Source organism: Sus scrofa, chromosome 18 (genome assembly GCF_054392235.1).
Source record: "Sus scrofa isolate SSC_HxYL_T2T_F1_AM1 chromosome 18, Sscrofa_HxYL_maternal_Yorkshire_Landrace_v2.0, whole genome shotgun sequence".
Classification (NCBI taxonomy): Eukaryota; Metazoa; Chordata; class Mammalia; order Artiodactyla; family Suidae; genus Sus; species Sus scrofa.
The window spans coordinates 9,393,294-9,408,662 of record NC_139400.1 but is presented as its reverse complement, the minus strand read 5'-3'; the positions used below and the strand labels follow the sequence as shown (position 1 = coordinate 9,408,662).

At 57.1% G+C, this 15,369-nt stretch overlaps 1 protein-coding gene across 1 annotated transcript in view; it reads right to left on the bottom strand.

Annotated features, from left to right (window-relative positions):
- Positions 1 to 3,565: 3,565 nt before the first annotated feature.
- Positions 3,566 to 15,369, bottom strand: part of VIPR2 (vasoactive intestinal peptide receptor 2) — a 71,225-nt gene continuing 59,421 nt past the window's right edge. Inside the window, 7 exon segments of the mRNA NM_001195117.1 lie at positions 3,566 to 3,853; positions 5,101 to 5,142; positions 5,212 to 5,341; positions 9,562 to 9,653; positions 10,172 to 10,241; positions 11,791 to 11,851; positions 12,493 to 12,643. Coding sequence (NP_001182046.1) covers positions 3,680 to 3,853; positions 5,101 to 5,142; positions 5,212 to 5,341; positions 9,562 to 9,653; positions 10,172 to 10,241; positions 11,791 to 11,851; positions 12,493 to 12,643 — 720 coding nt within the window. The 3' untranslated portion in view covers positions 3,566 to 3,679.

The following is a 15,369-nucleotide window of genomic DNA, read 5'->3' as shown; positions in this document are numbered from 1 at the left end:
CGTCTGCAACCTACACCACAGCTCCCGGCATCACCAGATCCTTAACCCACAGAGCGAGGCCAGGGCTCGGACCCGCAACCTCGTGGTTCTTAGATTCATTAATCACTGAGCCACGACGGGAACTCCTATGTGCTGCTGCTTATGCTGCATCACCTACAGCATTCAGCACCCAAGGATTTATAAAACCCTCAATCTCCAAAAGACAGACTGGTGCCACCTGGTCTCATTATTTTGTAATTCTATTCTAATTTAGGTCCCCCTATGCTTTCTTCAGTGTCAGGGGTTGAATATGAATAGCTGTAACAAGGATCCCAGTGACAGCTCTGGGGACAGTGACACCCTGAGGCCTGCTGCCCGGGGGCTGGGTCCCAGACGCCTCTGGGCAGGAGGAGGTGGGACCGTTGTCAGGAGCGGGGACCACCTACTGCCTCCACCTGCCCCACTTTGCTCATTAAGCCTTTAGAGAAGATAAAGGAAGTGACAGGCCCATTTCTTTCCACCTTCCAAAGAATACGCCTCTGCATAAAAGATGCCCTAAATCCTTTGTGACGGCCACAGGCTAAGTGGGGCCTCTCCGAGGGCCTGGTGTGTGGCAGATGACAATGACATAAACTGCCTCCGGCCTCAGCCTCTGGTGAGTCTCGTCCCCATTTCCTAAGAATAAAGAAGCTAATCTGTAAACTTTCAGCAGGACTTGCATTCTGGTGGGGTAGCTTCCTGGGGGAGCAGGGCGTTAGGCTGAGATCTGAATCAGAATGAAAGAAAAAGCTCTCCTTAAAGGAGAGACTAAAGACAGGAGGCGGACTGGATGCAGCGAGGCGGAACCCCCGCCGTGCTCGTCCACGGCAGCCTCACCAAGGGGGCTCTGCGGCCCCTCTGCCAGGGCCAGATGTCCAGGCCCGGAACCCATTGCCCCTTCTGGGACCTTGTTCAGTGGGAACTCTTGAGCAGACCCATGTACCCCAACATTCCCTGATGGGGGTGGATGGAATACACCACGGATGTTGCTGCCGCCGAGTGTCACGCAGCTGTTAAATACAGAGCCACCTGTGTGCACACAGGCCAGAGCCACACAATCCGTCTGAACTGCAGAAGCAAAGCTGGAGCAACCTCTATGCAATACGATCTCCTTTCCAGGAAGAAGAAAGGGCGGGAGGGAGGGGGGAGAGAGGTTTGCGTAGACGTATAGGAAAATACTCAGAACCACATCATTCACTCATATTTACTTCAGGGGCAGTGAGAGGCAGATGGAGAATGGAATTCAGAGGTTTTGCACTTTCTAGATAATAGCTGCCTATCATATCTGAGGTTTGATAACTCCTCTGTGTAATTTCTGTAACTTGAAAACCTAAAGAAAAGCATCACTTAAAAACTGCCATTCTTGGAGTTCCCGTCATGGCGCAGTGGTTCACGAATCCAACTAGGAACCATGAGGTTGCGGGTTCAGTCCCTGACCTTGCTCTGTGGGTTAAGGATCCGGCATTGCTGGGAGCTGTGGTGTAGGTTGCAGATGCGGCTCGGATCCCGCGTAGCTGCGGTTCTGGTGTAGGCCAGCAGCTACAGATCCGATTTGACCCCTAGCCTGGGAACTTCCATATGCCACAGGAGCGGCCCAAGATAATGGCAAAAAGACAAAAACAAAAAAACAAACAAAACAAAACAAAACTGCCATTCTTTTTTTTTTTTTTCTCTTTTCTTTGTCTTTTTAGAGCTGTACCCGCGGCATATGGAAGTTCCCAGGCTAGGGGTCCAACTGGAGCTGCATCTGCGACCTACACCACAGCTCATGGCAACGCCGGATCCTTAACCCACTGATCGAGGCCGGGGATCACACCCGTGTCCTCACGGATCCTGGTCGGGTACATCACCCACTGCACCACCATGGGAACTCCAACAACTGCCATTCTTATTAAGAAAGCAAGCTCCTGCTACTTCCATCTGCAGAGAGGCAGCCTCTTGTCAATGCACACGGCGTCCCCTTCCCTGGAACATGATCTGTCGTAAGCAAGTCCGCACAAAGCCCTTTTCACCAGCAGACACCTGACAACCTGCCATCGCCTGGGGCCTGGGCTGCGCTCTTAGAACGCGCAGCATGTGTGTTCATCTGGCTCATTTTAACTCAGCCTCTCAAGACTCTGCCTTTTACAGTGCGCAGTATTCGTCTCGGAGCAGTTTCGCTGAGCCTGGAGTTGGACAGAAACAGATTCTGTCAGTGGCCAAATGAGGGTGGGGGTTGGTTCCCAGAATGCACACACACACGCGCATGTGTGCAAGGATGCATGTGCGCACATGTGCAAGGATGCACGTGCTTTGCTCTGGCTCTAGTTAGCAGGTTCTCGGGGTCTAAGGAGCTGGGGGGTGGGTGGGTCAGGAGCTGCAGCCCTACCCTGCCCTGGGGGCTGCTGGGAGCTGTGCCCTCGGGAAGGTGGCTTCTTCCAGAGGCCATGAGCTGCCACGCGCCCCCCTCCCCACCCCATCCTCCATCCAAGCTCCACTTTAGAAACAGGAGGACTTCCTCTGAATAGTCTCAGTGTGAGATCCTGGGGCCTCAGGATTTGCTGTTCAGAGTCACCCAGTGAACAGACATGAAATGCGTTTTATTCAAGGTCACGCAGGGTGGCTTGGGGACATTCCACACACGTTTACAGCATTTTAAAATGACATGTGTTGACTCTTTGGTCACCAGCTCCTCTTCTCAGACTGAGCGAAATTCCCTCTCCCCTCTGCTCTTGATCAGGCAAGTTCAGGCCTTGGTGCCCGCTGGCTGATGGACCTCTCGGGTGCACATCTGACACCTGAGCCCCCATGGCCCCAGGAAGCCGGGGGCTGGCTCTCCAGCTGGTCTCTGGACATGGCTGCGCTTTGGCCAGGCTCCTTTCACAGGGGTGCGGACGCCCACACCGAAAGGATGCTGCAGGGTGGCAAGCCTCGCAGCCTCTCGCTGGCCATCCAGCCTGCTTCCTCATCCTGGCCCTACCTCCATGCCCCACTCCCTGGTGCCAGCTGTCCCCGTCACTGGCACTGCCGCCCAGGTCTCTGATGACTCAGGACGAAGGCTCTGTGGCCTCATTGTTCAGGAGGGCCCAGTATCATCAAGGCTTGGAGAACTGGTGCAGCAGCAGAGAGGAGAGCTGGACGGTGGCTGAGCAGGACCGGGGCAGGTGGGGCACAGGGGGGGTGCTGGGGGGGCGAGGTCCACCTGGGCTTGCAGGAGAATTCCATGGCAGCTCTCAGTGGGCATGGACGTGTCCTGCACACAGGAGAGCGGCCCCTTTGGACCTGGGGGTGGGGGCCCGTTATGCAGGTCATGCAGAGGGAGGGGCAACCACATCACTCAGGGTTAGCACCCCAGTTCGGGCCTGTACCTTCTGAGAACAAGCACTGAGATTAGGAAATGCCCCATTTTCTCCTGCAGTTCCTGGACCCCAGTCCTGGGCTTTGGTCTTTCCTATCCTCTGTGAAAACAGGCCCATCCACACAACCAAACATTAGGAACAAAAGGGCCTAAATGCTGGAGTTTGACAATCATTAGCTTTGAATCCCAGGTGGTTACAAGGTCCCGCGGTTCCATGGCTGGGATGAGCCCAGACCAGCTCGGGGGTGGGGGTGGGGGTCAGCGCTGATTTGTCCTGGGCACTCCTGGCAAGGGGCTCAGGCTGCTGCTGCGAGGGGGGCCCCGCTAGATGACCGAGGTCTCCGTCTGCAGGAAGGATGGGGCGCGGGAGCCGCGGGGGACCTGCAGGGCGCCCTCCGAGCCGTTCCTTGAGATGGATGAACTGTGCAGCCTGTAGTCCCGGCCGGAGGGTCGGCTGGGGCACAGGCCTCGCCACCTCCTCCTCAGCTCGCTCTGCACCTGGGCCGATGGGAAATGCAAGGTGCCACGGGGGTCAGGGGCACGCTGGCAGCCAGGACCCCAGAGTCCCCCTGCAGCAGACTCGGTGAATGGCCTGCTTCCCCCCACCCTTCGCTGAGTGTGACATCCCAGCCCTGCTCATCAGATGGGCAGTAGGACAGGAGGGAAAGACCAGGGGACCAGAGAAAAGTGTTCAGACCACAGAACCCAAGGTCTGAGCTGCTGGTTTTTTAAGATCTGCAAAGGACAGCGGCTGATACTCCCGATCCCAAGAGGACTGATTCGAATTTTCAGAGAAGCCGAGCCCTGGTTCTGCTTCCTCCTGCCTGGTGAGGGAGTTTCAGGGAGTCCGGAGGAGGAGGAGCCCCTCAGCCCAATAGAGGACAGGGCAAGGGGCAGTGCTGGGATGGTCAGTGCTGAGAGGAGAGAAAGCTGGACACAGCAGGGGCGGGACAGCATCGGAGTGGCCTCGCGGCAGGGCAGTCAGCCCTCCCGGAGGGGCTGTGCAGTAGGAGGCCAGGGGTCGCCCCGGCTGCCTCGCGGCCGCCCTTGGCCCAGAAGAGGGGTTCTGGGCCCCGAGAGTCTCCAGGCGGACCGCTCCCCTAGCTGAATAACCTCTGCACAGATGGGCCGCTCAGGGACAAGAGCGGATGAAAGAGCAGAGCCTGCCTTTCTCCCAGGCGTGAGGTTCCTATGACCCCTACGGCTGATGCTTGGGGGGGTGGGTGGGGGGCTCCCGGCTGGGAGCCTGGCGAAAAGAGAGTAAAGTCCAACTTGGGAAAAACCTTCCCACTGAGGGCGGGGAGAGGAATCTACGGAGCTCGCGCGCTGTAGGAAAAGAAAGGCCTGCGAGGCTGCTTGGCACCTGCCTGAGCAGCTGAAAAAACAGCCACTGCCTGTTAGATGAGGGCCTGGGGGGCGTGGCGGAAGCAGGGGGCGTGGCAGGAGCAGGGGCATGGCAGGGGCGGGGCCTGGCGAAGCAGGGGCGGGGCGTGCGCGCAGGGCAGCGTTGGACAGCGGCGGGCAGGGTGGACGCAGGTGGGCTGGCCAGGGGGTTCCCAGGGGGCACCCTGGGCCGGAGCCAGGCTGGTCAGATGAGGTGGCTGGGATGCGCGGCAAACTGAGCACCGCGAGGGCCCCGGGAGGGCTGCGGGCGCTGGGCGGTGGCACTGACCCCTCAGGAGGGGTGGGGGGCGTTTTAGGGACTCCATCCCAAGCCAGAATCCAGGCTTCCCCAAAGCACTTACTTCACTGTTCAGAAAGCAGTAGAGAACAGCCACCACCAGGCCCTGCAAGCGAGAAGGGTGGTCAGAGGCCAGTCGTCCGCCTGGGGGACACACAGCCCCTTCCCGCCTCACCTGAAAGGATCCGATGCACAATTCGAAAAGTATCTGGTATTTGGAGGAGATTTTGATGGGAAACACGGCAAACACCATATAGTGGACTCCAAACAGCGGGATGAGCAGCAGGGTGGACTTGGTGAGCCTCCTGCATCCAAAACACAAAGGGCCCTGAGCTCCCGCGGTGCCTGGACGTGTCCTCCCTGGCCAGCCCAGAGCCCCTGTGTAAACCACCCCAGTCCATTATGGGCAGAATGTGCAAATGCGGTGACAAGCACCTCATCAAGCAGCACAGCTCCTAGAGGACATCTCCAGGAGTTGGCCAAAGCTGCCTTTGGTCCGAGGGGGTCTTACGGTTTCATTTTAATAGTGGAGACCCGGAGTGCCCATCGTGGCTCAGTGGTTAACGAATCCGACTAGGAACCATGAGGTGGCGGGTTCGATCCCTGGCCTTGCTCAGTGGGTGAAGGATCTGGTGTTGCCGTGAGCTGTGGTGTAGGTTGCAGATGCAGCTTGGATCCCACGCTGCTGTGACTCTGGTGTAGGCTGGTGGCTACAGCTCGGATTCGACCCGTAGCCTGGGAACCTCCATATGCCACGGGAGCGGCCCAAGAAATGGCAAAAAGACAAAAGACAAAAAAAAAAAAAAAAAAAAAAAAAAAGCGGGGGTTGGGGGGAGACCCAACCCCAGCCTTTGAAGGATGGGGAAAGTTGTACTTTCAGATCCAAAGAGCAGATGCTGCAGGGGTTGTCCCCTGGGCACAAGCAGGCAAGAGTGTTCCTACAGAGGGCTGTTTACAGGTCCCAGCAGGGGACCGGCTGTGGATCCCACAAAGTCTGAGGACTTGGGAACCTGGACTGGATCTAACGTCTCTTTCAAAGCGCTCTTACCCTACTCCGTCAAAAAGCAGATTTTCTTCTCGGTGCACTGGTGTTGAAAACAAAGCAGCAGAACTCAGTTGTACCCTCCTGGAAGCCTCACTCCTACGCCTGTGCCCCTCTTGCTCCCCAAGGAGTTACAGGTCAAGTTTCTCTAAGTCAGGCCTTCTCAGGCCCCAGCTGCACCAGAGCTACCTGGCAGGCATGTTAAAACACAGATGCTTCTGACTCTGAAAGTCTGGGCTGTGGCCTGAGAATTTGCTTTTCTATCAGGTTCCTAGAGAAGTGTGGCTGCTGCCTGGAACCCCACTTGAGAACCACTGCCTGAGCCAGGGACTGTCAGGGCTGCACAGAAAAATCACCTAGGGGGCTTTTTAACCTCTTTGAGTCCAGGCTGCTCCTCATCCAATTAGTTGGGTCTCTGCAGGTGGCCCAGCATCTTCCCAGGTGATTCAATGTGGCTGTATTTTTTTTTTTTGGGGGGGGGCGGGGGTCTTTTTTGCCTTTTCTAGGCCCGCTTCTCCCGGCTTATGGAGGTTCCCAGGCTAGGGGTCAAATCGGAGCTGTAGCCACCGCTTACGCCAGTGCCACAGCAACACGGGATCCTTAACCCACTGAGCAAGGCCAGGGATCGAACCCACAACCTCATGGTTCCCAGTCGGATTTGTTAACCACTGAGCCACGACAGGAACTCCCAATGTGGCCATATTTGATGCTGCAACCCCAGCATGGTCTGAGGAGCAGGAGTATTGAGGTCACCTGGGGAACAGTCAGGAAGGCAGGGGCTCGCCACGCCAGGTGATGCGTGGGCACACTGAAGCCTCCTAAATGGAAAACCGGCAGACACTCCAACAACCAGGCTCGTCCAGGATGCTGAGTTGAGGGAACTGAGTGCAAAGGGGCTCCTTGCTCTCCCCCACCTTCTCTGGCTCTGGGAGACATAGTTACCACTTTCTTTCCGTGTTTTTGAGGCACCTACCTCAAACCCAGCCCTCAGAGCCTCGGATATAAGTTCCAGAAGTGTGTTCATGTCTCTGTTTCCCTCAAACACACACAAACAAAACAAACTGCCTGTACCACGACCTGTGGCATGACAACCAGAAGAAAGTGTCCTGTGCTTCAGGCCACCTGCCCAACCTCTGAGACCAGCTCTTCTGCAGGAAAGGCTGTCACTGACTACGGAGCTGCCGTCATCTGCAGACCTGAATATTCGACTTTGTTTTTTTATTTCTTTATTTTTGTCTTTTTGCCTTTTCTAGGGCTGCTTCTCATGGCACATGGAGGTTCCCAGGCTAGGGGTCTCATCGGAGCTGTAGCTGCCGGCCTACACCACAGCCACAGCCACGCGAGATCCGAGCCGCGTCTGCAACCTACACCACAGCTCCCGGCAATGCCGGATCCTTCACCCACGGAGCGAGGCCAGGGATTGAACCCGCCACCTCGTGGTTCCTAGTCGGATTCATGAACCACTGTGCCACGACGGGAACTCCCTGAACGTTTGACTTTATAACATGCATGGTGCCCATGGCTGCCTTGGTTCAGTGTCAGCCGTGAATGAAGGCTGGGAGTCTGCAGGGACCTGCCCTTTGGTTAAATGCTAGTGAAAACCTGCTGGATTCCCATCAGTGATCCATCTGGAATCTGCTAGGGTACTAGGCTCTAGAAAAGGTTTTAGAGGCTGGACCCCTGGGGCCCTCTGCAGGGAGATCTGTCACTACTGTTCCGAGACAGAAAAGATGTCAGCATGTACCAGGCGAGCATCACAGATGTGCTCAGCCTTTCTGGTTATCCTGGAAAAGGAGAAGGTATATATATATATATATATATATATATATTTTTTTTTTTTGCTTTTTCTAGGGCCGCTCCCGCAGCATATGGAGGTTCCCAGGCTAGGGGTCCAATCGGAGCTGTAGCCACCGGCCTACGCCAGAGCCACAGCAACGCAGGATCTGAGCCTTGCCTGTGATGTACACCACAGCTCACGGCAACACCGGATCCTTCGCCCACGGAGTGAGGCCAGGGATCGAACCCACAACCTCATGGTTCCTAGGCGGATTTGTTAACCACTGCGCCACGACGGGAACTCCAAGAGAAGGTCTATGAACCCCGCTTCCTTTTGTTTCCGAAATAAAAGTATGCATCTCTTAGATCTACTTAACGACACTCCCAAAGGGCCCGAGGGCAAGGCCAGCACGGCTGCGAATGCAACGTGCAGAATCTAGAAGTTCGATCTGAAGGCAGCCTGAGCTGCAGGCGTGGGCTGGGTCCAGGAAGCCGCCCGGCTGTCCCCTGAGCTGTAGCAATGCTCCTTGGAAGGTCTGCACGACTTTGCCCTTTGTGGTCGGATGTGGAGCCCTGTCTCTTGGCCTGACCGTTTACACAGCTTCCTCTGAGGTGGGCTGGGCAGAGGGGCTCACACACCGGCACGAGCACAGGTGTACCACGATGCTTACGGGTGCCAGGCGCTAACTGTCCTTTGGGTGTTAACTCAACCAGTCCTCATAACCACAGGGGCCGTTATTATTATCTCCACTTTACAGGTGAGCAGCTTGGTTACCGGTCCCAGGCCTCCGGCTAGTTCGTACCTCAGCACTAGGCTGCTGACCAGGAGGCTGGCACCCGTCCGTCTCCCCAGGTCCCCCCTGCTGTCCAAAGGAGGGGAGGGGGGAGACAGCAGAGTCCCTCCCCCGCCCGGGGCGGGGCAGTCGTGTCACCCGCCCAGGGTAACACAGCATTCAGTGTAGCTGCAATTCCAACCCCGGTCTGTCTGAACCTAAGGCTCCTACCATCTGGACCAACCACACTAAACGAGTTTTATTTTATACTCTTTTATACTTTCATTTTATATATAAAATTGGGAGCTTTGTTTTTTCTTTATAAATTCTTGATAGAAATTTAGAGAATTTTCCAGTGCCTCTGCAGAGCTACAGAACCTCGGAGTTCCCGCTGTGGCGCAGTGGTTCACTCATCTGCCTAGGAACCATGAGGTTGTGGGTTCGATCCCTGGCCTTGCTCCATGGGTGAAGGATCCGGCGTTGCCGTGAGCTGTGGTGTAGGTCACAGGCGAGGCTCGGATCCCGTGTTGCTGTGGCTGTGGTGGGGGCTGATGGCTACAGCTCCGATGAGACCCCTGGCCTGGGAACCTCCATATGCCAAGGGTGCGACCCCTAGAAAAGACAAAAAAAAAAAAAAAAACAGGAGCATGGGCGGGTCTCAGTAAGCAGCCCCTCTGGGGAGGCCAGGGGCTCGGCTTGAGCAACAGCCATGGCCACACGGGCCCCTGGACGAGACACTCCATCTCCGGGGTCCCTGTCATTGGCCACGAGCACTCTCTGGAGACTAAAGGAGAAGAACGGGAGCCATGTGCAGGGTCCTTGGGCCCCGGTCCCTCTGTTCCACGCACACCTGCTTCATCCCCCTTCCGTGAGGTTTCTAGGCTGTGTGGGGTGGGTGAGGGCAGCTCAGAGCTGGATCCAAACACATACTCACTTGTACTGTGACTGGTCATTCCCGCCCACATCTGGGGATGTCAACTTCTGTAGTAAAATCCGTATAATACTAACAAAAAGGACAAAATTGACCTGCACAAAAAGAGATGATATGTTTGTGTGTGATGCTGGCGTGGCCGGATGTCTGCAGCTCAGCCCTGCCCCAGGTGGGGCTCCAGGCACCCTGTTTCAGAAGCACCCGGGCCACCCAGCCTGGGTTTGCACCCCCTGCCCCACAGCCCCAAGTCAGAATGGGACAGTGTCTGTCTGTGGCATCACACGCATTCTGACCCCAGGCTGTGCAGTCGAGAAAACCGATGGTGACAGGGGTGGCAGCCAGATGGCGAATGCAGGCGGGCATCTGCCCCATCCAGCTGTGAGGCCTCTGATGTTCCCTTGAAGGAGCGACTCCTTCTCGCCCGTCCCTGCCCTGCGACTTCGTCCCAAAGGTGGGCCCAGCCCCCCATGGAAGAGCTCAGCCTTAGGGGCCTTCGATCAGAAGACCCACTACAACGGGGCCGTCGAAGAGGACAGCGTGCTGGCTCTCCGCCCAAATGTGCAACCCGGGGGCGGGAGGGGGGCGCTCACGTTTCAATACGGATGTGACTTACTATGATAGAAATTAAAATTGGTGTGCGTATAACCCACCAGGGAACACTGTGGTCATTGGTATCCCAGCAGCTGTTGAAAAGAGAGGAGGAAAATCGTATCACCACGGGTTCCAGCGACAAGCCCCGCACACGCACCCGCCCACGGTCCTTGCAAAACACGCCGGCCCGCCCCGGAGACGGTCCCTCCGAGAGCTTAGCGCTCCACCCTAAAAGCACAGTGACTCTGTGGTTATCCATCCCGACCCGACCTGTCCTTTGGAGTGATTTTGTTTTGTTTTATTCTTTTTTTTTGATCTTTTTGCCTTTTCTAGGACCGCTTCTGCGGCACATGGAGGTTCCCAGGCTAGGGGTCCAATCAGAGCTGTAGCCACTGGCCTACGCCAGAGCCACAGCAACGTGGGATCCGAGGCGCGTCTGTGACCTTCACCACAGCTCATGGCAACGCCGGATCCTTAACCCACTGAGCAAGGCCAGGGATCGAACCCACAACCTCATGGTTCCTAGTTGGATTTGTGAACCACTGCGCCACGACGGGAACTCCAGTTTTGTTTTATTCTTGAGAGTCTACTCATGGAGAGGAAACCCCAATAGCCCGGAGAAGGGGCAGCGCGAGCCCCAGCAAAGTCTCCTAACTTGGGACGGGCGCAGGCTTGCTCCAGCTGACATCATAGAAAAAAAGGACGTTTTCCTTTGGAAAATCAGTTTCCCCTCACTTCCCAAATGCCTTGTCTTAGTTTCTTGAATGAAGGTTTTTAAATGTCTGCAGAATAACTGAGGCGCAGCTAGGGATGCCTGTCTAGCAATCTGCTTTCTTTTTTGATTTTTAGCCGAAGAGCTGTTCGCCGTAGGAAGCGAGGACACAGGAGGCTTGGAAAACGCCTCCCTCCTTCCCTCGGTCACCTGCACCCCTCCCAGGGGGCAGATCCCCGCCCTCGTCCTGGATCCTGTCTGGTTTGGACGGTGGGATGCGGACTCCTTGGAACCCACAGGGCAGAGAGGAGCCTTCTAGGATGTTCTGTCTAGACCGGCAGCCCTGGCCCACTGCAGGTGCCTACAGTGTGTGAACGGTCCAGGCTGACTGGGACAGCTGCCCAGAGTGCCAGTGACAGACACACCAGATAAACTGCGAGGATGTAAGCTCCAAGGTTTGGGTGGCTTGTTAGTGTGAACAACTGGTAGCGCCCGGGGGCTCGCCCGAGGCCCAGCGTCGTGCCTGCATCTGGGCCATCATCGGGCTCGGCACAAGCAGAGATGCTCTGGCCCTCATCCAGCTGCATGGCCTCGGACTGCTGTGCCCCAGCTGGCCGCTGCACCCAGGCTCCTCGCTGGGCTCCGGGCTCCCCACCCTTTGGTGACCACCGCTCCCCCTTCTAGGATGCTGCCCGTCTCTGCCTGGTTCATCCCAGTCTCATCTGTGCCACCAGATGCGGCTCAGTGCCATCTCTGCCCTGGCTCTTCGCCCAGGGCTCCAAGCCCACTGTTCCTCCCAGCCATGGTCAGCGTCCTCCCCGTCGGGCTGCCTCCCCGACCAGGTCCGAAGCCTCTCTCTGGTTTCCCAAGACAAGTGACACGGGACCCTGGTCAGTGTTACTGGATCTCCGCACAGGCTCAGCACTCACCCTGTGTCTTCTAACCAGAGCCGGGCTGCCGTCCACGCCCCCGTGCAGACAGTGGGGATCCCTGCAGGAAGACCCCAGGTTACCATGACCCCCTTCAGCTGCTTGGACCAGCCCGGGGTAGGGGGGGACTCAGTGGGGCCTTTGTTGGCCCAACAGTCAAGGGCAAGGGCTTTCTGATGAAAAGAGTAAGTGGAAATGCTTCATAATTACACACATCTGTCCTCATGTCTTCTAAGCAGTGGAGACAACTGGATATGAGTTTGAAAGCTGAAACTTCGTGGGCCTGGAAGGCATCACCATGTTTTGTGGGTGCTGGAGAGGCTGTGTTCAGACTCGATGACTGGAAGGGGTGCCCTGGTTGGGAAGGTGGGGGTCCCGCAGCTCCACCTCCTCCCCAGCTCTGGCTGAGGCACGATGGACAGCCCCCCAACTCCTTCTCCCCCCACGCCCCTTCTTCCCGACTCTCCCACCACTGGGGCGCAGCAGGATGAGAGTCAGGGCAGTTTTCACCCAGGTCCTGGTTTCCCAGAAATATGAACGCGTTGGCTCCAGGAACCCACAGCTGCTCTAGGAAAGCACTTACTTCTGGGGCATCACAGTATTTTTCTGAGCTGAAAGGACCTGCATTGATAGGCTGGAGGATGGGAATTGGGAACCCCGAGGGTTTGGGGGTGGCAGGGGCCGCCAGGGGGGTGGACTCACCCCATCCAATCAGGAGATAGGCCACGAAGCGCCGGCTGGGGGAGAAGATGGCCACCAGGAGGGTGTGCAGATACAGCCCCTCCACCAGGAGCCAGCAGAAGTTGGCCATGATGCAGTACTGGAAGAAGACCAGGCTCAGCTTGCAGCCCACCTGGAACGGCACAGAGGGCGGCTGTGTGGCGAGGCCAGCACCGCTCCAGGTCCCACCGAGTTTGTGCGCTGCACAAGGCGTGTGGACCCCAAGGCAGAGGTGGCCACCAGAGGAGGCTGGTGCGCGTTCAGGTGACGCCCCGGAAGTGGCCGGAGGGTAACCCAAGGCCCAGGCAGAGGTACACAGGATCCCTGAGGGTGATGCGTATCTTGGAGAGCGAACCTGTGGGGGTCTGGTGGGCTCGGCTGACCTCGCTCTCCCTCCTGGACCCCCTCTCCGTCCTGCACCCTCCCCCCCACTTGCACCCTCCCCCCCACTTGTACCCTCCCCCCACTTGCACCCTCCCCCCCACTTGTAACCTCCCCCCACCTGCACCCTCCCCCCACCTGCACCCTTCCCCCACCTGCACCCTCCACCTGCACCCTCCCCCCACCTGCACCTTCCTCCTGCACCCTCCCCCCACCTGCACCCTCCACCTGCACCCTCCCTCCCATCTGCACCCTCCACCTGCATCCTCTACCTGCACCCCCCCACCTGCACCCTCTCCCCACTTGCACCCCCCACCTGCACCCTCCCCTCACCCTGCATCCTCACCCTCTATCACTCCCCCTTTCTCCTCCTTCTGTTCTTCTTCACTGTGCTCTCTTAACAAGGGATGAGAAAATAAAAGGCAAAACAAGAGAAACCCACAAATAAATCATTTCCCCAGGAATTGTGAAAGGGAAACATTATGTATTACATAAAATAAATATATTTTAATCGCTCAGATCTTCATGTAAGGAAACACATCAGGTATTTCCATGTCATGAGAAAATATGAAATTGAGGCTTTTAATCACTGAGCTGAAATGTACTGAAAAAAGAACAGCACTTGTATTTCTATTCTTCTGTATCTTTGCAGCTTCCTCCCCTGCTACGTGCGGATGGATGGGGTATATACTTACTTGTGTGTGGATATACCTACACACGTGTGTGGCGGACGTGCACGTGTGTGTAGATACCCTTTCCTGTTACTCAGACACGTGCATGGGGTGGGGCGGGGGGGCGCACCTGTAGGAAATGCACGGCGGCCTTTCAGACTTTGACGTACAGCGGTTCCATCCTCTTGGGGATGCCTGATCCCCTTACCCTGCACTAGTTTCTCTCGTCTCAGTGGGGTGTGTGTGGTTCTGCTCCTTTATTTTTATTTATTTATTTATTTTTTACCATTTCTTGGGCTGCTCCTGTGGCATATGGAGGTTCCCAGGCTAGGAGTCTAATTGGAGCTGTAGCTGCCGGGTTACGCCAGAGCCACAGCAACAGGGGATCCGAGCCGCGTCTGCAACCTACACCACAGCTCAGGGCCACGCCGGATCCTTAACCCACTGAGCAAGGCCAGGGATCAAACCCGCCACCTCATGGTTGGTTCCTAGTTGGATTCATTAACCACTGCGCCACAACGGGAGCTCCTCTGCTCCTTTCTCAGGTGGTTACCGATTACGGATGCCAAGTGTGGGGAGGGGGTCTGGCATGAGAGGCGGCCCAGTGGACATTGAGGCAGGGCTCCCATAGGTGGAAAGACACCTTCCAGAACCAGCCGTGAAAACAGGCGAACGAACTGGTGTCCTTGGGGCTCAGCGGCTCTCGTTGGAACAGAGACGGAGGGCAGGTGGATGTCGGGGGGAGAAGCACTCTGGGCCCACCTGCGGAGGAAACCACTGAGGCACCTGTGGCGCCTCCGCCTTTGGGAAGCTCGTCCAGCGCTCTTTGCCGCAACTTAAATACACGTGCCTGGCCATCCCTGCAGTCTCCCAGTGCCCTCTGTCCAGGTAAGAGAGCGCGCCCAAAGGCGGCTGTGCAGAAAATACAAAATTCAAGCGCGCCTGTCAGTGTGGGATGGCCACGCAGATCACGTCCCACCTCCGCGATGTGTGCGGAGGCAGCCGCGGCCCCGGTGGACGCGGGGTTTCGGGCTGCGTGGGGAAAAGGGCCCAGAAAAGGTGTTTACGATGAGTCCAATTCCACTTTCCTGGTGAAAAGTTACGGTGCTGTGGCCGCACTGCCTCCTTTTGCTCGTGTGCTATCAACCTGCCGTGAGCACGGGAGGCTTGGGCTGCTGAGCTGTCCGCTGACCCCATCATCTTCACCGCTGGAGAGCCCAATGGCCACGCAGGGGGACAGCGCGCCACACAGAATGCAGGAGGCTGATCGAGGCCCGCGGTTCCCCCACCAGACCTGTTCCCTGCCTGGAGCCTCCCACCACTGTATGCGGCCCCACATCCAGGGGGCTGAGCCCGCGGGCCATGGGGGCTCCTGCTGAAGATCAGCTTCCATCTGGCTGCTCCTTTTCTCTGGACTAGAGCACCGGTGCCACAGGACTTAGGTGAAACCCAAACCAACCAGCCCAGCAAAGAGGCGCTGTGTGTGCAGGGTGGGGCCTGGAGGCGGGGGGTGGGCGGTGGATCTGCTTTCTGAGCCATTAAATGCATTGGCCTCTGTCAGACCTGATTCCCAGAAAAGGATGAGAAGGCTGCCCCCAGCCCCAAGGCTGTCGAAAGCAAAGTCACGTCTTATAGCTGGAAGCCTGTGTCCTTCGGGGGCCTGCAGGACCGAAGGCGTTTCCCCGGAGAGCCAGGAAGACTTAGAGCATCTGGAGGGGCGGATCGAGAGCGCGTACGCAGCAGAGTTGATTTAAATGTGTGGAAACAACAGCTGCAGGCCTGGGCACGGGGCACGAAGGGGGTCTCG